General features: G+C 47.4%; 1 protein-coding gene across 1 annotated transcript in view; it reads left to right on the forward strand.

Annotated features, from left to right (window-relative positions):
- Window positions 1-21,158, forward strand: part of LOC120864160 (cytochrome P450 4F22) — a 39,373-nt gene that overhangs the window by 14,390 nt on the left and 3,825 nt on the right. Inside the window, exons 3-11 of the mRNA XM_040241004.1 lie at window positions 1,330-1,474; window positions 7,199-7,252; window positions 7,354-7,481; window positions 8,065-8,186; window positions 13,734-14,001; window positions 16,361-16,427; window positions 16,539-16,668; window positions 17,898-18,031; window positions 18,934-18,998. Of these exons, the coding sequence (XP_040096938.1) occupies window positions 1,330-1,474; window positions 7,199-7,252; window positions 7,354-7,481; window positions 8,065-8,186; window positions 13,734-14,001; window positions 16,361-16,427; window positions 16,539-16,668; window positions 17,898-18,031; window positions 18,934-18,998 (1,113 nt within the window). The remainder of the gene's footprint in view (window positions 1-1,329; window positions 1,475-7,198; window positions 7,253-7,353; window positions 7,482-8,064; window positions 8,187-13,733; window positions 14,002-16,360; window positions 16,428-16,538; window positions 16,669-17,897; window positions 18,032-18,933; window positions 18,999-21,158) is intronic.

Raw genomic sequence — 21,158 nt, forward strand, 5'->3', positions numbered from 1 at the left:
CTGAACTTGATCCAGAAGGACAGGCAGAAACCAGAGAAGAGTCATTCGTTCATTCATTATTCAATTTCTGGACCCTGTCATTCATCAGGCACTGGGTTAGGTCTTTTGTATTTGAGCTCTCCCAGTTCTCATAGCTTATGAAATAGGGATGGACCTGCCCTACATTTTGAGTTTGATCTTTGAGTCTCAAAGAGGTCGAGTGACTTGCCCAAGGTCACACAGCTGCTGAGGATGGGTTTGAGCTCAGATCCACCTGATACTGAGCCTGAAGAGCTCTGCCTCATAGAGCATGTTGGTTAAGAGCAGGTGTTTGGGAGCTTGAGGGGCCTGGGTTCAAATCCTGCCTTCACCACTGTGGCAGGTGATGTCACTGTCTGTTCACATTTCTCTGCCCATTTCTGGCTGCAAGGGGCTGACTTGCCTGAGTTCTAGGCCTTTCTCTAGCTGTAACCCACTCTGCCTGGGTGGATTGTTAGCTTGTGAATTAATGCCCCAGGATAGCCCTCAGTCAGTGACTATGGGACTAAAGGAGCTGGTATAAAAACATCCCTGCCCCCTCACCCTCAAATGGTTGGTAGGTTGACCCTGAGATGGATGTCCCCCCAGAGGTCCCCAGTGGGAATGAGCCCCAGTTGCCCATAGGGATAATTCCCTTGACGACCCTTTACTGCCTGCCTTTTCTGTCTATCTCACTCCTCCACTCCTCACCCATGTTCTGGGGGAATTACCCTCCCAAGTAAACTGCTTGCTCTAGAACCCTTGTCTTTCTGCTTCTAGGGGAGCCCAGACGAAGACAATCCCTTACTCACCTGTAACTTGACACAAATCATTTGACCCTACTGAGTAAAGTAAAATGGGGGAAATAGTAGCAACTACATCATAGGGTTTTTGTGTGAGTTGAACATATGAATATATGAAAAATGCCCATGGCAGTGCCCAACACTGCAAGGCATGTGTATGTGTTAGAACAATGCCAGTAATATTTTGTTATAAACAGAAATACTCGATAAATGCTAATCATTATCGTTATTGTGTTTGCTGTTACTGCTTTTATTTCTCGAGCACCAGCCGTGTGTCAAGCCCTGTGCTAGGACTCTTTCATGTTGCTGTTTCATAAATTGTCTCAATTGTCCTCAGAAGGGGAGTTGATTCCCCCCCACCCTAGTTTTCAGCTGAGGGAATGGAGGCTCATCGGGGTGCAGCTGACTGCCTACAATCACACAGCCCTTCCTGGCTTCTTTTGAGGGCAGAGGAAGTGGTAGGAGGGAAGGGCCAAGGGAAACCAGGGCTGGGAACCATCTCAATACCTTTCTCTACCACCACCTGCAGTATCTCCCAAATGAGAGAGGCCTCCAAGATGAGAAGAAGGTGCTGGACAACATGCATCATGTGGTCCTCGTGTGGCTAGGACCCGTCCTGCCTCTCGTGGTTCTGGTGCACCCTGACTACATCAAGCCCCTGGTGGGCGCCTCAGGTAGGTGGGCTGGGCCTATGATTGATGAGTAAACCCTCAACTCCCATGGCCTACCTGGGTTTCTAAGCAGGTGGGCTATCCAGAGGAAAGGCCATTTGAGTAGGGCTTTGAAGTATGAATAGGAGTTTACCAGAGCTGACTCAGCAACACAGATTATGAAAACAGCAAGGGAAAAGAGGGGACAATATCTAAAAGTCCCAGGAACTTTGACAGGCTGTTTACTTCTCAAAGTCAGAGCAAACATGTTCAGATAGGCAGTTGTTTTGCCCAAGCTTTTGTTAAATGGTTGTTGCTTAATTTCAAGCCACGGCACTCCCATCACTTGGGTTCTGACACTCCCACTGTGGCTATCCAAATCTGCAGCCTGTTCTGTTAACCTGGGCTGTCTGGTGGAGAGGGAAATGTGGAAAGACTGCCTCTCCCTTCTGCATCCCATATCCATCCCGGGGGTAGGATTCCCAAGTGTTCCTGGGGAGCTCTTGCTCAGCCTTCATCATGCAGCTCGAATAACCCCCTCCTCCTGGAAACCTCCCTTGATTCCCCACACAGACCATAGCTCTTTCCTCTGAACTCTTCCATTCTCACTCCTAACCATTTAGGACTGAGTTATCTGTGTCCAGCATTGTATCTTCCTCATAAGGGAGTCTCTAGGCCCCCAAGGTGGCCTCGCATGTACCTGGGCATCTCCAGAGGCATCAGGGGATGTTTGAGAGAGGAGGGATGGGAAATAAAGAACGCCAGGAATTTTAAGCCCTCTGGCTTCAGCTTTGGCCTCTGCAAACACACTTCTGGAGACCACCTTCAAGGTGGCCCCCTGAAGCCACGAAGGCGAAAGGGGCTGTCATTCTGTTCTTCTCAGCTCTGCCCTTCTCCTGCTTCCGGGTCCCCCACTGTTGCACGTGTAAGGGAGTGTGCTCAGTTGCTCAGTCGTGTCTGACTCTTTGCAACTCCATGGACTGTAGCCCGCCAGGGTCCTCTGTCCATGGGGTTTCCCAGGCAAGGATACTGGAGTGGGTTGCCATCTCTTCTTCCAGGGGATTGAACCCACATCTCCCATTGGCAGGTGGATTATTTACCACTGTGCCACCTGAGAAGCCTCTTGTAGGGGAATAACCATCCCCATAGAACAAAGAGGGAAACCCAGACTCTGCGGGGCGGGGGGTGGGGTGGGGCGGGCAGTGGCACTTCCAAGGAATGGACACCAAGTTGTGGAAAAGAGGCCTGGACCAGGACTTGGGTGGGTTGGGTTTGAATCCAGGCTGGAGCATGCACGTGCTGTGTGACCCAGCGATTTATTTAGCTTCTCAGGGCTCCGGCTTCTGGTCTATTAAATGGGGCAGCTGTGAAGACTCAGTAAGATAGTGTTGCGTAGGTCCTAAATAAGGCTTTCTTCTCTTCTGCCTTTATGGAGGATAACTGCTTTATAATATTGTGTTGGTTTCTGCCATAGATCAACATGAATCTGCCTTTTAAATCTTTTATTTTTTTCCTTTCTTTCCCACTCCCCCTCCCTATCAACTCAGAGCATCTGTTTTCTGAAGGTCATCCTGCATGATTGTGAGACCCCCCTGCAAATAGACCAGGAAGTAGAGCCCCCATCATAAGCTTAGTACTTTATGGGACTTTCCCAGAGGTCCGGAGGTTAAGACTCCACCCTCCGATGCAGGGGGCGTGGCTTCAATCCCTAGTCAGGGAAGAAAGTTTCCACATGCAGTGGAGAGCAGCCAAAAGTAAACAAAGGAAAAATTAAGCTTAGCACTTTAGCCAATGCTCAGGTCTTTTCCCTTCCTCTCCCTTCTTGCCTCTCAGGACTGGCAGGAAATCCTTTGCTTCCCCAACAGGAGGAGCCAGATGGGAGACTGCATCTCAGGGAGGGAGGGGCTGTGAGTCAGGAGAAGCAGCCTGGAGTCAGGGCTCCTGGCCCCAGGGTGTCTGGGCCCCTCTGTGCCTGCCTATCTCATATTAGACAGGCGTGGCCCCAAGTCTTAGATGCCAATGTCTAGGGACCACATCTGGTGGGGTGGAGAGGGGCTTGCTCTTCTGGTCTTAAAATCACACAGCTGAAAAAAAAATAAATAAATAAAATCACACAGCTGATGGGCTCTGGGAAAGGCATGGCTCCTCCCTGAACCTCTGTTTCTTTATCTTCCAAGAGATGTTTGTGATAGAGAAGGTAGGAAGAATGCTTTCTAGAATAACAAAGCAGGATGTATAGCCATATAATTGTAGCTTTGTTTTTATATACTCATTTCTAAAATTGAGCTGAAATCACATACTGTATAATTACTTACTTTAAAGTGGAAGGTATTTAGTGTGTTCATAGTTGTGCAACCATCCGCCCTCCCTAGTTTCAAAACCTTTTCATCACCCCATAAAACACCCCATAGCCATGAAGTTGTTCTCTCTCGTTCCTTTCTCTTCTAGACCACTGGCACAAACTTTCTGTCCCCATGGACTTTCTTTTCTGGACATATCAAGAAAGGAGTTATACAACATGTTGTCTTTTGTAACTGACTTCTTTTATGCTGAATAATGTTTTTGAGGTTCAGCCACATTGTAGCAATGACCAAGACTTCTTTCCTTTTTTAAGGCTGAGTAATATTTCATTTATGGATATATGGATATACCACATTTGTTTATCCATTCATCTGCTGATAAACATCTGGGTTGTTCTGCCTTTTGACTGTTATGAATAAGGGTGCTATGAACATATGTGTACAAGTTTTAGACCTATGTTTTCATTTCTCTTGGGCAGATACCTAGTTGTAGAATTGTGGGGTCATATGGGGCTTTCCAGGTGGCTCAGTGGAGAATCCACCTGCCCGTGCAGGAGACACAGGAGACACGAGTTTAATCCCTGGGTCAGGAAGATCCCCTGGAGAAGGAAGTGGCAACCCACTCCAGTATTCTTGGCTGAAAATCCCATGGACAGAGGAGCCAAGGTGGGTGCAGACCATGGAGTCGCAAAGAATCAGACACAATGAAGCATGCATGTATGCTTATGGGAATTCTATGTTTAACTTTTCAGGGAGCCACCAAACCATTTTCCATGGTTCCTATGCATTCATTTTTCCGTATCAGGGTCCTTCTGTGAGCTGGGGACTGAGAGTTTTTGTCTCACAAATTCTTGATACCACTGTACAATAATTATAATCACACTAGTACCCCAGGTGGTTCAGTGGTAAAGAATCCACCTGCCAATGTGAAGACACAGGAGACATGGGTTCAAACTCTAGATCAGGAAGATACCCTGAGGGAGGAAATGGCAACCCACTCCAGTATTCTGGCCTGGGAAATCTCAGGGACAGAGGAGCCTGGCGGGCTATGTCCATGGAGTTGCAAAGAGTCGGACATAACTGAGCAACTGAGTGCGCACACACACAGTAAAAATAGCCATGCCTGCTAAGTTGCTTCAGTCATGTCTGACTCTTTAAGACCCCATAGACTGTAGCCCACCAGGCTCCTCTGTCCATGGGATTTCCCAGGCAAGAATACTGGAGTGGGTTGCCATCTCCTCCTCCATGAAAAGTAGCTGACAGTTGGTTAATTCATTTATATGCAGAAGTATTTAATGAAAACCTACTGAGTGCCAGGAGAACTAATTCATTGAGTTTTTGTAGGGTTACCATGAGGCAGGCAGGACTGCTGTATTTTCTTGCCCAAGTTTACACAGCCAGTCAGTGGTAGGCCTGGGATTTGAACCTGGCCATCCCAGAGGCTGAAGTCTCAACCACAGTAATATGCAGCTTCCTACTGGGCACCTTGGGGGAGCTTTTCTTATATGACCTCCTCCAGGGTAAATGTCACCATCTCCTTGTTGCTGGAGGGAAAAGTGATGGGAGGGTCCGACTGGACACAACCCCTCTGGCATCAAGTGGTCAGGGTTGGATTTGAGGAAGGGTCTGAGGATGGCAGAGCAAGGGTTCAGCGGGGAGAAGGTCTGGAGAAGGCTTCCTGGAGGAGGCATCAGTGAAAGTGGGCATGGAAGGATGCATAGGAGTTTCCCAGGTAGAGGGTCCCAAGTGCAAAAGTGAAGATGTGTGAAAGTGTGAAAGGAAACTCAGGTGACTTGGGGTGTCTGGAGTGAAGATGATGTGTGGGGAGAAGTAGGAAATGAGACAGGAGTTGGACTCAGAGCACCAGTGTACAAAGTGAAGGAGCTTGTGTTTTATCCTGGGGGTGTTAGGAAGCCATGGGAGGTGTTTGAGCAGGACGGCCATTATACAGGTTCATGTGTCAGAAAGAGCCCTAGAAGGCCTAGCCTGGAGTCCAGAGCCCAGAGAGGAGAGGCGAGACTTCCACCTCCCCCTCCAAAGCTGCCTCTTCCCAGACTTCTAGTAGCCCTTTCTTTGCGCCTCCCTCTGCTCTTGGCATACATTCTACCTGCTTGCTAGTTACATGGCGTGCTTCTGCTTCCCTTTTCTACCACACCCAGAGCTCCACCAGGCAGGGCGTGGACCTGAGCCATCTCTGGGTCCTCAGCATCGCTCATCATGGGTTGGGCACAAAAGGGTGGTGGAAGAGGTGTGTTGAATGGGAGAATGAGTGGACAGGTGGTTGTGCATACAATTGGCCAATTCCTAGGGAGTGTGTGTGTAGGTGGCTGAGTAATATCTCAGGTAAAAGTGACATCACTTGAGTTTCAGGTACTTCCTTCCTGCACCCTGCCCATTCTGTCCCAATTCTAATTAGCACATAGAAAAGGAATTCACTCACTCCACCCACCCATCCATCCACCCATCCATCCAATGATCCATCCATTCATCCATCCAACCATCCATCCAACCATTGATAGTTTTCATTCATTCATCCTTTGATTGGCTAATTCATTCATACAATAAAAATTTATATAGCACCAATATATTAGTGATCAACAAGATCCCTCCCTCATCCAGAGTGCCTGATGGGAGAGGGAATGGCATCCAAGTGGAGACTGGAAGAATGGGGAAAGAGTTTTTGAGACAGAGGGTGCCTGGTGGAAAGACTCAGAACCGGGAGAGAACATAGCTTTTCAAGAAGCTGAGAAAAGTTCTGTGACGTTAGCAAGTTGAGTGTGTGTGGGGTGAGGGATGGTTGAGGTGGAGGGCAGAGGTATTCTGAGAGTGGTGTGGACTGGGATAGGTCATTCAGAGCATTGAAAATGGGCTGAGCAGCTGTGTTTGAGACTGATGGGTGTGTGGGCAGGAAGGGACATGGTCAGATCTAGAGTCAGATAAGATCCTCCTGGATCTAGGGTGCAGGGCAGACTGGAAAGGGAGAGGCTGGAGGCTGGAAACACAGGAGGTATAGTTCAGATGGCCTGAGTTGGCAGAAAAGAAGAGGTGAATTAGGGAAAGAATCAGGTGAAGAAAGCCGCTCTGGAGAGAGTACACAGTCTGGGCAAAAGTTTGGAAGTGAGGGTCAGCATGTGGGGTTATTTGGCATTTGCTGAAGGATGAAAGGGAGAGGAATATGGCAGCCAGATTGGGCTGGGCTTTCAGTGCTAGCCTGAGTTTGAAATGTTTTACAAGGGCAATAGGGAGCCATGGGAGGTGTTTGAGCAGGGGAGGCTCATGTTCAGATCAGGGTGTTATAAGAATCTCCCTGGGGCAGGTGTGGAGGATTGGACTGGAGGGGTGAGGTGGGAGGTGAGAGCCCAGAGTGGAGGGACCCAAGGAGGTCGTAAGCAGAGGTCAAGTGTCAGAACCTTGTTTTGAGGCATCGTCACCTCTTCTCTCCCCACAGCTGCCGTTGCCCCTAAGGATGACCTTTTCTATGGCTTCCTGAAACCTTGGCTGGGTGAGCTTGGGACTGAGTAGGCTGGAGCTGGGGCTTCAGGGAAGAGGGGGCGGGGCGTGAGGTTTCCTGGAGAGGTCCTTAACCCGATCTCCTGGGCATAGGAGATGGGCTGCTGCTCAGCAGAGGTGACAAGTGGAGCCGGCACCGCCGCCTGCTGACGCCTGCCTTCCACTTTGACATCCTGAAGCCCTACATGAAGATCTTCAACCAGTGCACTGATACCATGCACGTGAGTCCCAGGGCTTCTCGGGAAGAGGATATCTGGAAGTGGGGCTGGTCCAGACTCCAGCTCGTGGGCAAGTCATGTGATGTCAGGAAGCCTACGTCCTGAAGCCTTACTTCCTTTTTTTTTTTTTTTAAAAACAAACAAACTATTTACTTATTTTTGGCTGTACTGGGTCTTCACTGCTGCATGGGCTCTTCTCTGCTTGTGGAGAGCAGGGGTTATTCTCTAGTTGCAGCGCGTGGGCTCCTCATGGTGGGGGCTGCTCGTTTCCGAGGACAGGCTCTGTGGGCTTCAGTAATCACGGCACGTGGGCTGAGTAGTTGCGTGTCTGACCTCTAGAGCACAGGCTCAGTAGTTGTGGTGCACAGACTTCGTTTCTCTGAGGTATGTGGGATCTTTCTGGGCCAGAGATTGAACCCATATCTCCTGCATCGGCAGGCGGATTCTTTACCACTGAACCACCAGGAAAGCCCTCACTTCCTCTACTTATGAAGTGGGCTTGTAGTGAGCTTGCAACTGGATTATTATCCGCCTGGCTGAAACTCTGTGTCTCCATGCCCTTTTGTCATGTGTCTTTGTCTTCCAGGCTAAATGGCGGTGCCTGGCAGAGGGCTCAGAGGTCTCCCTTGACATGTGTGAGCATGTCAGCCTCATGACCCTGGACTGTCTTCAGAAATGTGTCTTCAGCTACAATAGCAACTGCCAGGAGTGAGTATGGCCTCCCTAGGGAACATAGCGCCAGCTGCTGCAGGGGCAAGGTGATGAGAGGAGAAAGCAAATGCTTAGCTGTTAGGCACTCCTGGGCTGTTGGTGCTCTGCCACTGACAGGCTGTGTGGTTCTGGGAAACTGATGTCACCTCTCTGAGCCTGCTTCTGGGAAACTGACGTCATCTCTCTGAGCCTGCTTCCTTAGCCCCCGGATGCACATCTCCATCTGGTCCTCATAGTCATCATAGGGGAATTAAATGAGATAATATGAGTCAATGGCTTGGCACACAGTAGATGCTCAGTGAGTGCTAAGTTTAATTTATTCTTCCATGAAAAGTATGTGGTCTTTGGAAAGAGTCCCTCCCCACACCTTCTGAGCCTCAGTTTTTTGTTTGTAAAATAAGAATGACAGTCTCTGATCTGAGAGATACTTAAAGGTTACAATGGTGTAGCACTGCCCTGGCACACAGTAGATGATGAGTGGATATTTGTTGAGTGAATAAGTAAAATATCTGTTGCCCTGGTTCATTCATTCATTCATCAAATGTTTGTTGTGCACCTACTACGTGCCTGGCACTATGCTAGCTACGGGGGATATGGTGGTGAGCACTCAGTCCCTGTTCCTTGGAGCTTCTAGTCTAAGTGGGGATATAAGGAATAAGGGACATAATGACTGCCAAGTTTATAGCACATAGTAGGTCCTCAGCAATGAGCTGCTCACTCTGTTACTCTGGGCCTTGTAGTGGTATTGTGGAGGTAAGGTGGAGATGGCCTTCATAATTAATTCATCAGTTGATCCAAAAATATATATATTGAGTGCCTGCTATGCCCCAACTCTAGAGTAGAACACGGTGGTCAACAACACAGACAAGTAACTTACATTTTAGTGGGAAGAGGGGCAGTAACCATGAACAAATAAGCAAGAAAACAGCAGCTGGTGATAAAGACATGAAGACAACAAGCACACTTAAGAACTAAGGACAGCTCTTGGCAGCTCTGCCCTTGAGATTTCATTTTTCTTTTTTTCAAAATAACAACTCTACCGAGATGTAGTTGATATACCATAAAATTCACCCGTTCAAATTATACAACCAGTGGCTTTTAGTCTGTTCACAGAATTGTGCGCCCCTCACCATAATTGATTTTAGAATATTTTCACTGAGAAGAAACCCTGTATCATTGTATTATTCTTTCATTCCCCACTTCCCACTTGCCCTCCAGATCTAGGCAATTACTGATCTTCCTTATGTCTCTGTAGATTTGTCTTTTATTGGAATTTCATGTAGATTTCCATAAAATTTACATAGATACAGAATTTCATGTCTGATTTCAATATATTGTTTCCAGATTCATCCATGTTGTAGTTGAATTATCAATAATTAATTTTAAAAATTGTTAAAAAACATTCCATTTACCATATAATGTGGCTCAGCGGTAAAGAATCCATCTTCAGTGGAGGAAATACAGGAGACATGGATTTGATTTCTGGGTCAGGAAGATCCTCTGGAGAAGGAAATGTTAATCCACTCTAACATTCCCACGGACAGAGAAGCCTGGTGGGGTGTAGTCCATGGGACTGCAAAGAGTTGGACATGACCGAGAAGTTAAATGGTATTACCATATAATACCACGTTTTGCTTATCCATGCATCTGTTGAAAGACAGGGTTATTTCCATTTTGGGGGCAATTATGAACAATGCTGCTATAAACATTTGTGTTCAGGTTTCTGTGTGAACATTTTAAATTCTCTTCGGTACATATCTAATCATAGAATCATCGGTCTTTATGATAATTCTTTGTTTAATCTTTTTTGGAACTGCCTAGTTCAGTTCAGTTCAGTTCAGTTCAGTTCAGTTCAGTCGCTCAGTTGTGTCCGACTCTTTGCGACCCCATGAATCGCAGCATGCCAGGCCTCCCTGTCCATCACCATCTCCCGGAGTTCACTCAGACTCACGTCCATTGAGTCAGTGGTGCCATCCAGCCATCTCATCCTTGGTCATCCCCTTCTTCTCCTGCCCCCAATCCCTCCCAGCATCAAAGTCTTTTCCAATGAGTCGACTCTTCACATGAGGTGGCCAAAGTACTGGAGTTTCAGCTTTAGCATCATTCCCTCCAAAGAAATCCCAGGGCTGATCTCCTTCAGAATGGACTGGTTGGATCTCTTTGCAGTCCAAGGGACTCTCAAGAGTCTTCTCCAACACCACAGTTCACAAGCATCAATTCTTCGGTGCTCAGCCTTCTCCACAGTCCAACTCTCACATCCATACATGACTACCCAAAAACCATAGCCTTGACTAGACAGACCTTAGTTGGCAAAGTAATGTCTCTGCTTTTGAATATGCTACTTAGGTTGGTCATAACTTTCCTTCCAAGGAGTAAGCGTCTTTTAATTTCATGGCTGCAAGCACCATCTGCAGTGATTTTGGAGCCCCCCAAAATAAAGTCTGACACAGTTTCCACTGTTTCTCCATCTATTTCCCATGGAGTGATAGGACTGGATGCCATGATCTTCGTTTTCTGAATGTTGAGCTTTAAGCCAACTTTTTCACTCTCCTCTTTCACTTTCATCAAGAGACTTTTTAGTTCCTCTTCACTTTCTGCCATAAGGGTGGTGTCATCTGCATATCTGAGGTTATAGATATTTCTCTCAGTAATCTTGATTCCACCTTGTGTTTCTTCCAGTCCAGCGTTTCTCATGATGTACTCTGCAGAGAAGTTAAATAAGCAGGGGACAATATACAGCCTTGATGTACTCCTTTTCCTATTTGGAACCAGTCTGTTGTTCCATGTCCAGTTCTAACTGTTGCTTCCTGGCCTGCATACAGATTTCTCAAGAGGCAGGTTAGGTGGTCTGGTATTCCCATCTCTTTCAGAATTTTCCACAGTTTCTTGTGATCCACACAGTCAAAGGCTTTGGCATAGTCAATAAGGCAGAAATAGAGGTTTTTCTGGAACTCTCTTGCTTTTTCCATGATCCAGCGGATGTTGGCAACTTTTCCCAAAAATTGGCTGTGGCATTTTACATTCCTACCAGCAGTATGTGCAGGCTCCAGTCTCTCTACACCCTCAGCAACACTTGTTATTATCTATCTTTTTTATTATTACCATCCTAGTTGGGTTAAGTGGTATTACATTATAGTTTTTATTTGCATTTCCCTAATGGATAATGTGTTGGAGAAGACTCTTGAGAGTCCCTTGGACTACAAGGAGATCCAACCAGTCCATCCTAAAGGACACCTGTCCTGGGTGTTCATTGGAAGGACTGATGTTGAAGCTGAAACTCCAATACTTTGGCCACCTGATGCAAAGAGCTGACTCATTTGAAAGGACCCTGATGCTGGGAATGATTGAGGGCAGGAGGAGAAGGGGACGACAGAGGATGAGATGATTGGATGGCATCACCAACTTGATGGACATGGGTTTGGGTGGACTCAGGGAGTTGGTGATGGACAGGGAGGCCTGGCGTGCTGCGGTTCATGGGGTCACAAAGAGTTGGACACAACTGAGCGACTGAACTGAATTGAACTGAATGGATAATGGTTAATTTCCCTAATGGTTAGATAGCATCACCAACTCAATGGACATGAATTTGAGCAAACTCCAGGAGGCAGGAAAGCCTGGCATGCTGCAGTCCATAGGGTCACAAAGAGTCAGACACAACTTATCAGCTGAAAACAACAATAATGGCTAATACTGTGAGGCACCTGTTCATGTGCTTATGGGCCAGGTGTATGTCTTCTTTGGAGAAATGTCTTTTCATATTCCTTGCCCATTTTAAAGTTGGGTTACTTGTCTTTTTTTATTACTGAGCTTGTATTTATCTGTTTGGCTGTGGCAGGTCTTAGTTGTAGCACGCAGGATCCTTGGTCTTCGTTGCGGCGTGCAGAACCTTTTAGTCGTCACTTGTGAGCTCTTAGTCATGTGGGATCTAGGTAGGTCCCCAACCAGAAATCAAACCTGAGCCTCCTGCAATGGGAGGGCAGAGTCTTAGCCATGGGACCACAGGGAAGTCTTTATTATTGACTTTTAAGAGTGCTTTGCATATTTTATATACAAGCTCCTCATCAGATGCATGATTTGCAAATATTTACTCCTGCACTGTGGATTGTAGTCATTTAATTTCAGTGATACTTCCTTCATATGGAAGTCCTCATCGCTCTTTGGGCCTGTTTTAAAATGTACCTGGAATCTAGTTTTATTCAGGCTATGGTGAGGACTACAGATGAAGAAGCAACTGCCATTGAAAAGATAGTTTGTTACTTCCCATTTCCAAGATGGGGGTGGTATGCCACAAGACACAAGGCTACCTGGAGAAGCACCAGGGGCATGGCAGGAACATTTTCAGGGGGTCTTCTATGGGAAGCAATGGGAAAGGCAGGGTATGCAGCCTTAGGACTGGGTAGTATTTTTTTTTTAAGTTTTTTAAAAAGTTTGTTTATGGGTGAGATGAGCCTTTGATGTGGGCTCTTGGTTACTGCGTGTGGGCTTTCTCTAGTTGCTGTGAACAGAAGCCACTCTCTAGTTGCTGCGGTGTGTGGGCTTCTCATTGAGGTGGGTTTTCTTGTGACAGTGTGTTTTCTTGTTGCAGCTCATAGGCTCTCGACAGCAGGCTTCAGTAGTTGTGGCACACGCCCTTAGTTGCCCTGAGGCATGTAGGATCTTAGTTCCTGGACTGGGGATCCAACCTGTGTCCCCTGCATTGGCAGGCAAATTCTTAACCACTGAACCACCAGGCAACTCCTAGGGTTGGCTAACGTTGAATAATTTCAGCTGGCTCTGGGGCAGAGAGGTGCCCCAAGTTATCCAGTGCCTGGCCCTGGGATGACTAAGGTAGGGGTATAGTGGCTCAGCCCAATAATGTTTGGAGTATGGACTCTGGATTGGTTAGTTTGCAAAAGAAGGGCATGCTCCAGTCAGTGAGGCTCCAGATGGAAGACCATCTAGAATACAAGGAAATGGACTTTTCTGGAGGTCCAGAGGTTAAGAGTCCACTTGCCAATGCAGGGGTTCAATCTCTGGTCTGGAAATTAAGACCCCACAGGCCTTGGAGCAACAAAGCCTCTGTGCTACAACTACTGAGCTGGTGGGCCTAGAGCCTGTTCTGTGTAACAGGAGAAGCCACTACAGTGAGAAGCCTGTGCACTTCAGTGAAGAGTAGCTCCCTGCTTGTCCCAATTAGAGAAAGTCTGCACGCTCCGCTTAAGACCTAGTGCAGCCAAAACAAACAAGGAAATAAGAAAGTAGAGTTAATTCAGGGCTTCTCTTTGTCCCCTGGGGGCTTCCCAGGTGACTCAGTGGTAAAGAACCCGCCTGCGCATGCAGTAGACATGGGTTTGATCCCTGAGTTGGGAAGATCCCCCAGAGAAGGAAATGGCAACCCACTCCAGTATTCTTGCCTGGAGAATCCCATGGACAGATGAGCCATGGGGTCACAAAAAGTCAGACACAACTTAGCAACTAAACAACAGCAGCAGCTCTGCCACCTGCCTATTGAGAGAGGAAGCTTGTCCTAGGGCCTATGCTCACGTCCTTTTTGCTTTCTGGCAGGAAGATGAGCGATTACATCTCGGCCATCATTGAACTGAGTGCCCTGGTGGTCCGGCGTCAGTACCGCCTGCATCACTACCTCGATTTCATCTACTACCGCACGGCTGATGGACGGCGCTTCCGGCAGGCCTGCAACACCGTGCACAGTTTCACCACAGAGGTCATCCAGGAGCGGCGGCGGGCGCTACGCCAACAGGGGGCTGAGGCCTGGTTTAAGGCCAAGCAGGGCAAGACCTTGGACTTCATTGATGTGCTGCTCCTGGCCAAGGTGAGACGGGACCCTGGAGGGTGGAGTCCTGCCTGGGACAGCTTCCTCATGAGTTGCCACAACTGTGGAAAATCCAAACTAAGGTGGATCTCAGGAGGCATTAGTGGTAAAGCACCTGCGTGCAGTGCAGGAAATGCAAGCGACATGGGATCGATTCCTAAGTCAGGAAGATTCCCTGGAGAAGGAAATGGCAGCTCACTCCAGTATTCTTTCCTGGGACCTCCCATGCACAGAGGAGCCTGACAGCTATAGTTCATGGGGTTGCAAAGAGTCGGGCGTGACTGAGTGCACACACAATAGAGTATGGATCTAGAATGCAAGCAGATGTAGAACACGTGAGACTGTATTCATTTGCTGGATCTGCAATGGGGTTTCCCAGGTGGTGCGGAGGTAAAGAATCCACCTGCCATTGCAGAAGATGCAAGAGACGCGGGTTTGATCCCTGGGTTGGGAAGATTCCTTGGAGAAGGGAATAGATACTCTCTCCAGTATTCTTGCCTGGAAAATTCCATGGATAGAGGAGGCTGGTGGGCTACGGTCCATAGGGCTGCAAAGAGTTGGACATGACTGAACAACGGAGCACAGATTTGCCATAAAAAAAGCACCATGACACTGGGTGGTTTATTTATTTACTTATAGTATTTAAAATTCTATTTTATTTATTTTTTTGGCTGATCTTTGTTGCTGTGTGCGGGCTTTCTCTAGTTGTGGTGAGTAGGGGCTACTCTTCATTGCCATGCGCAGGCTTCTCCTTGCGGTGGCTTCTCTTGCTGCAGAGCACAGGCTCTAAGGGGAGGGCTTCAGTAATTGCAGCACGTGGGCTCAGTAGTTTTGGCGCATGGGCTTAATTGATCCAGAGCATGTGAGGTCTTCCAGGAACAGGGATTGAATTGTTCCCTGAACTGGCAGGTAGATTCGTATGCAATGGACCACCAGGGAAGTCCCAGCACTGGGAGGTTAAAGGGCAGAAATCAGTCTTCTCAGTCTGGACGTTAGAGCTCTGAGATCATAGTGATGGCAGCGTTGGTTTCTCCCGAGGCCCCTCTCCTTGGCTTGCAGCTGGCTGTCCTCACCTGTGTTTTCATGGCCTCGCCTCTGTCCGAGTCTGTCCTCATCTCCTCTTCTCATAAGGACACCGGTCACACTGGATTAAGGCCCACTCTGATGACCTCACTGTAACTTAATTACCTCTGCAAAAGCCTTATCTCCAGATAAGGTCACATTTTGGGGTTAGGATTTTAACTCATGGGTTCTGGAGTGGGGGAGGGGAGGGGCACAATTTGGCCCATGGCACTAATAAAGATGAAATACAAGATCTTGAAGAAATATGACAGTTGCAGAGATGGGTGGTCACCTGTTTGTGATGCTTCTGTGGAGTTTCTGAGCAGTGCCTGGCTTTTGGATCCAGATGGTCCTGGATGCTAGTTCCAGCTCTACCACTTCATGCATATTTGGCCCTAGTTTTCCCTCTGAGCCTCAGTTTCCTCATTTACAACATGATGATCATAACATCTGATCATGAGATTTTGTCAGGCCTCCCACAAGATGCTTGGTGATAGGAACTGCCGAAGAAATGCAAACTCCCTTCTTCCTCTCACCTTTGGCTCTTTCCCTCTTTCTTGGACAAGTTGCATACCTCTGTCTGCTTGGGCTTCCCTTGATGGTCAGATGGTAAAGAATCTGCCTGCAATGGGTTCAATCCCTGGGTTAGGAAGATACCCTGGAGAAGGGAATGGCAACCCACTCCAGTATTTTTGCTTGGAAAATTCCATGGAGCCTGGCAGACTACAGTCCATGGGGTGGCAAAGAGTCAAGACATGACTGAGTGACTAACACACACACACACACACACACACACACACACACACACACACACAACCACCTGGAATCCTTTCCCCTGGAGCTTGGCTTAAGAGAAAGAGGTGGGTGTCTTTAAAAAATACATATTCATTTATTTGGCTGTGCTGAGTCTCAGTTGCAGCATGTGAGATCTTTTTAAAATTTTTATTTATTTATTTTTGGCTGTGCTAGTTCTTTGTTGCTGCTCGGGCTTTCTCGAGTTGCAGCAACGAGGGGTTACTCTTCGTTCGGGTGTGTAGGCTTCTCATTGCAGTGGCATCTCTTGTTGCTGAGCATGGGCTCTAGGCGTGTGGGCTCAGTAGTTGTGGTACACGGGCTGAGTTGCTCCCCGGCATGTGGGATCTTCTGGGACCAGGGATTGAACCCGTGACACCTGCATTGGCAGGCATATTCTTAACCACTGGGCCACAGGGACGTCCCAAAGGGCATGTCCTAGGAAGAACTCCTAGGTTGTGGCGGGGGAGACAAAATGAGCTGAGCAGTCTATTGCCCATTCCAGGATGAAGATGGAAAGGAACTCTCAGATGAGGACATCCGAGCTGAGGCAGATACCTTCATGTTTGAGGGTGAGGATGTGGGGTGAGGCTAGGGAAGGATGGGAAAGGGCCCCAGTGTCTGAGGACAGCATCTCTGCTACCTTCAGGCAGCTTCTAGCTAGGCTCCTCATCTGCCTGCAGGTCATGACACAACATCTAGTGGGCTGTCATGGGTACTGTTCAACTTGGCCAAGTATCCAGAGTACCAGGAGAAGTGCCGAGAAGAGATCCAGGAAGTCATGAAAGGCCGGGAGCTGGAGGAACTGGAGTGGTCAGTCTTGGGTCCTGGGGATACTGGGGGCAGGTTGAGTTTAGAGCCTTGAGTATTCATCTCTCTACCACTTACTGTCTAACTAACCTTAGACAAGTCACTTAAACTTCTTGAATTTAAGTTTCTTCAGCTGTAAAATGGGGATGACAGTAATGCATAGGCATTCTTCATAGTGCAGGAATTCTTAGTTGGGAATGTCTTAGTCAGCAAAGGTTGCAATAATGCTGTGTAACAAACAGTTCCTAACCTCAGTGGTTTGCAGCAAGCATTTTTTTATTGCTCTTGTCTGCACATATTTTTTGCTCTCATCTGCATATTTCTCTTATTTCTGCTGAGCTTCACTGAGTTGAATAAGTTTGTTTCCAAGCTCAGGTTTGAATTCAGATCTGTCCTACATGTCTCCTCATTCTCCTTAGACCAGCAGCCATACTGGACATGATCCAACATTATGCAGCATCAAACAACTGGAAAGTTCCTTTTGGTTCATTATCAGTCATTTGGATTATGAACTCAGGGAGACACTTTCAGTTGATGCCATCTTACATTGATGCCATTTTACACCTTGCTAATCTGCCTTGTTAAGGAAGGAAGAAGATGCCTCAGACTCTGAGAACTGGCAGGAGGTGGTATCTAGCCAGAATTCAATACCTCTCTTCTCTTTTCCCAGTGGTGTTTATATTTATGGATCTCTTTATACCAGGCATGCCATTTGCCCTTTGTGGTAGCAGCATAAAATTTCTTTGAAAGACAGCCTGTTAGTGTAAAGAAGACAATCTAGATCATGAACAATTATGATTAATCTAATGTTGGGCACTGAAGTCCAAAGGAAAAAAAATTAATGCAGTATAAGGAGATGATGTGTGTAAATACTGAAGTTGATCCGTTCAGGCTGGTAAACTGTTGCCTCTCCAGGTCGCTCTGTTTGTCCTAGCACATCCGCAGGGGTGCCCCCTGACCTCCACACAATTCATCAGTTAGAGAATTAATGCGGGGCTCAAAGACATCCAGCTAGAGCTGCTCTGATTGGTCAGGGGGCAGATATTTTTTCTGTTGAGGATTAGAGGTGTGTGCAGGGCATAACTGCAAATGCAGGTTGGGGGAAGTCTGAAATCCTGGACTGGTTTCCTGCAGTTGCTCCTAATAGCCTATGCACACGCGTGTGTGTGTCTCTAGGGGAGGGGTGGCATCATGGCCTGGCCTCTAGTCACCCACTGTTCCACATTCCCCAGGGACGACCTGACCCAACTGCCCTTCACCACTATGTGCATCAAAGAGAGCCTCCGCCAGTTCCCACCTGTGACCCTGGTCTCCCGCCGCTGCACGGAGGACATCAAGCTCCCAGACGGACGCATCATCCCTAAAGGTGCCCCCTTTGTGTTCCCTGTTGCCTGCTTGCTCTATCGCCTGTGGGGCTCTGGCCATGCCTGCCCCAGGTGCGGTATCCTTGTAGGCAGTTTATAGCCTGTGGCTTCTGGGGTTGGTGAGGAGATCCAGTTGTGTGTGTGTATCGGGGAGGCAGAGGTGGGTGGATCCAAGCAGAAAGGAAGGAGTAAGTATGATGGCATGGGCTCTGTGAGAGTGCAGGTAGAGAAGGGTTGGCTTCATTCTGTTGCCAGATATCCCCTGGAGACCAGGTCGTGTCCTGGGTGAGACTGGGCATCCAGTGAAGCCTCATCCTCAGGTCCAAGCCTTGAGTACCAGCCAGTCTGGGGAAGACACAGCAGGGCATGGATGTTCCCAGTCACATGGGGTGAGGGATGGGCTACAGGGAGGGACAGGGACTGGAGCAGCCCCAGAAAAGGAGCGATGACTGGCATGGAATGCAGGGAGGGCTGCCTGGAAGAGGGAACATGAGAGGTGAGCCTTGGGAAATGGAAGAGAGAACATGTTTATGGAGCAGAGCCTCAGAATACACATAGCAAAAGAAGTTGAATGTACTGTTGAGGCACTTGAACTTGATCCTCGGGGTAGTAGGGAGCCATGGGAGGTATTTGAGCTGTGGAGGAGCAATGTCAGATGTGTGAGTAAGATCCCTGTGTGGCCAGGATGACAGCTAAGAAGAAGGCTATGGGGACCTCTAATGGAGAAGCAAGGCAGTGGATGGTGAAGCAAAAGTTCTTAAGGAAGGATAGGCAGGAAAGGGTGGCAGATGGTTTGTGGGAATTGTGTGGCTCTGGAGAGAGCTGGGGGAGGGGTAGGTCTCCAGAAGGAGGTCCTGGTTTCCCTCATTTCCACTGACCCCACTGACCCTCCCCTTCCCCACAGGAATCATCTGCCTGGTTAGCATCTATGGGACCCACTATAACCCTGAAGTGTGGCCTGACTCCAAGGTGAGCTTCTGCCCCAACCCTCCCTTCTCTCAGCTTCTTCCTCCTAAGACCTTGGTCAGCAAGGCCTCCCCTCTCCTCCTCCCCAGGGAGCCAGATGGTAGGGCTGAATGCAGGGCTTGAGTACTTCTCCTCACCCACCATTCATTCACCCATTCACTGTTAGTTCATTATATCTACAAATCTTTTTTTTTTTTTTTAACTTTTTGACTGCACTGTGTGGCATGTGAGAACCCCAGGAACAGCATGAAAAGGCAAAATGATAGGATACCAAAAGAGGAACTCCCCAGGTCATTAGGTGCCCAATATGCTACTGGAGATCAGTGGAGAAGTAACTCCAGAAAGAATGAAGGGATGGAGCCAAAACAAAAACAATACCCAGTTGTGGATGTGACTGGTGATAGAAGCAAGATCTGATGCTGTAAAGAGCAATATTGCATAGGAACCTGGAATGTCAGGTCCATGAATCAAGGCAAATTGGAAGTGGCCAAACAAGAGATGGCAAGGGTGAACGTCGACATTCTAGGAATCAGCGAACTAAAATGGACTGGAATGGGTGAATTTAACTCAGATGACCATTATATCCACTACTACGGGCAGGAATCCCTCAGAAGAAATGGAGTAGCCATCATGGTCAATAAAAGAGTCTGAAATGCAGTACTTGGATGCAATCTAAAAAACGACAGAATGATCTCTGCCTCCAAGGCAAACCATTCAATATCACAGTTATCCAAGTCTATACCCCAACCAGTAATGCTGAAGAAGCTGAAGTTGAACGGTTTTATGAAGACCTACAAGACCTTTTAGAACTAACACCCAAAAAAGATGTCCTTTTCATTATAGGGGACTGGAATGCAAAAGTAGGAAGTCAAGAAACACCTGGAGTAACAGGCAAATTTGGCCTTGGAATGCGGAATGAAGCAGGGCAAAGACTAATAGAGTTTTGCCAAGAAAATGCACTGGTCATAGCAAACACCCTCTTCCAACAACACAAGAGAAGACTCTACACATGGACATCACCATATGGTCAACACCGAAATCAGATTGATTATATTCTTTGCAGCCAAAGATGGAGAAGCTGTATACAGTCAACAAAAACAAGACCAGGAGCTGACTGTGGCTCAGATCATGAACTCCTTATTACCAAATTCAGACTCAAATTGAAGAAAGTATGGAAAACCGCTAGACCATTCAGGTATGACCTAAATCAAATCCCTTATGATTATACAGTGGAAGTGAGAAATAGATTTAAGGGCCTAGATCTGATAGATAGAGTGTCCGATGAACTATGGAATGAGGTGCGTGACACTGTACAGGAGACAGGGATCAAGACCATCCCCATGGAAAAGAAATGCAAAAAAGCAAAATGGCTGTCTGGGGAGGCCTTACAAATAGCTGTGAAAAGGAGAGAGGCAAAAAGCCAAGGAGAAAAGGAAAGATATAAGCATCTGAATGCAGAGTTCCAAAGAATAGCAAGAAGAGATAAGAAAGCCTTCTTCAGCGATCAATGCAAAGAAATCGAGGAAAACAACAGAATGGAAAAGACTAGAGATCTCTTCAAGAAAATTAGATACCAAGGGAACATTTCATGCAAAGATGGGCTCGATAAAGGACAGAAATGGTATGGACCTAACAGAAGCAGAAGATATTAAGAAGAGGTGGCAAGAATACACGGAAGAACTGTACAAAAAAGATCTTCACGACCCAGATAATCATGATGATGTGATCACTAATCTAGAGCCAGACATCCTGGAATGTGAAGTCAAGTGGGCCTTAGTAAGCATCACTACGAACAAAGCTAGTGGAGGTGATGGCATTCCAGTTGAGCTATTTCAAATCCTGAAAGATGATGCTGTGAAAGTGCTGCACTCAATATGCCAACAAATTTGGAAAACTCAGCAGTGGCCACAAGACTGGAAAAGGTCCGTTTTCATTCCAATCCCAAAGAAAGGCAACGCCAAAGAATGCTCAAACTACCGCACAATTGCACTCATCTCACATGCTAGTAAAGTAATGCTCAAAATTCTCCAAGCCAGACTTCAGCAATACGTGAACCGTGAACTTCCTGATGTTCAAGCTGGCTTTAGAAAAAGCAGAGGAACCAGAGATCAAATTGCCAACATCCGCTGGATCATGGAAAAAGCAAGAGAGTTCCAGAAAAAC

Source organism: Oryx dammah, unplaced genomic scaffold (genome assembly GCF_014754425.2).
Source record: "Oryx dammah isolate SB20612 unplaced genomic scaffold, SCBI_Odam_1.1 HiC_scaffold_5, whole genome shotgun sequence".
NCBI lineage: Eukaryota > Metazoa > Chordata > Mammalia > Artiodactyla > Bovidae > Oryx > Oryx dammah.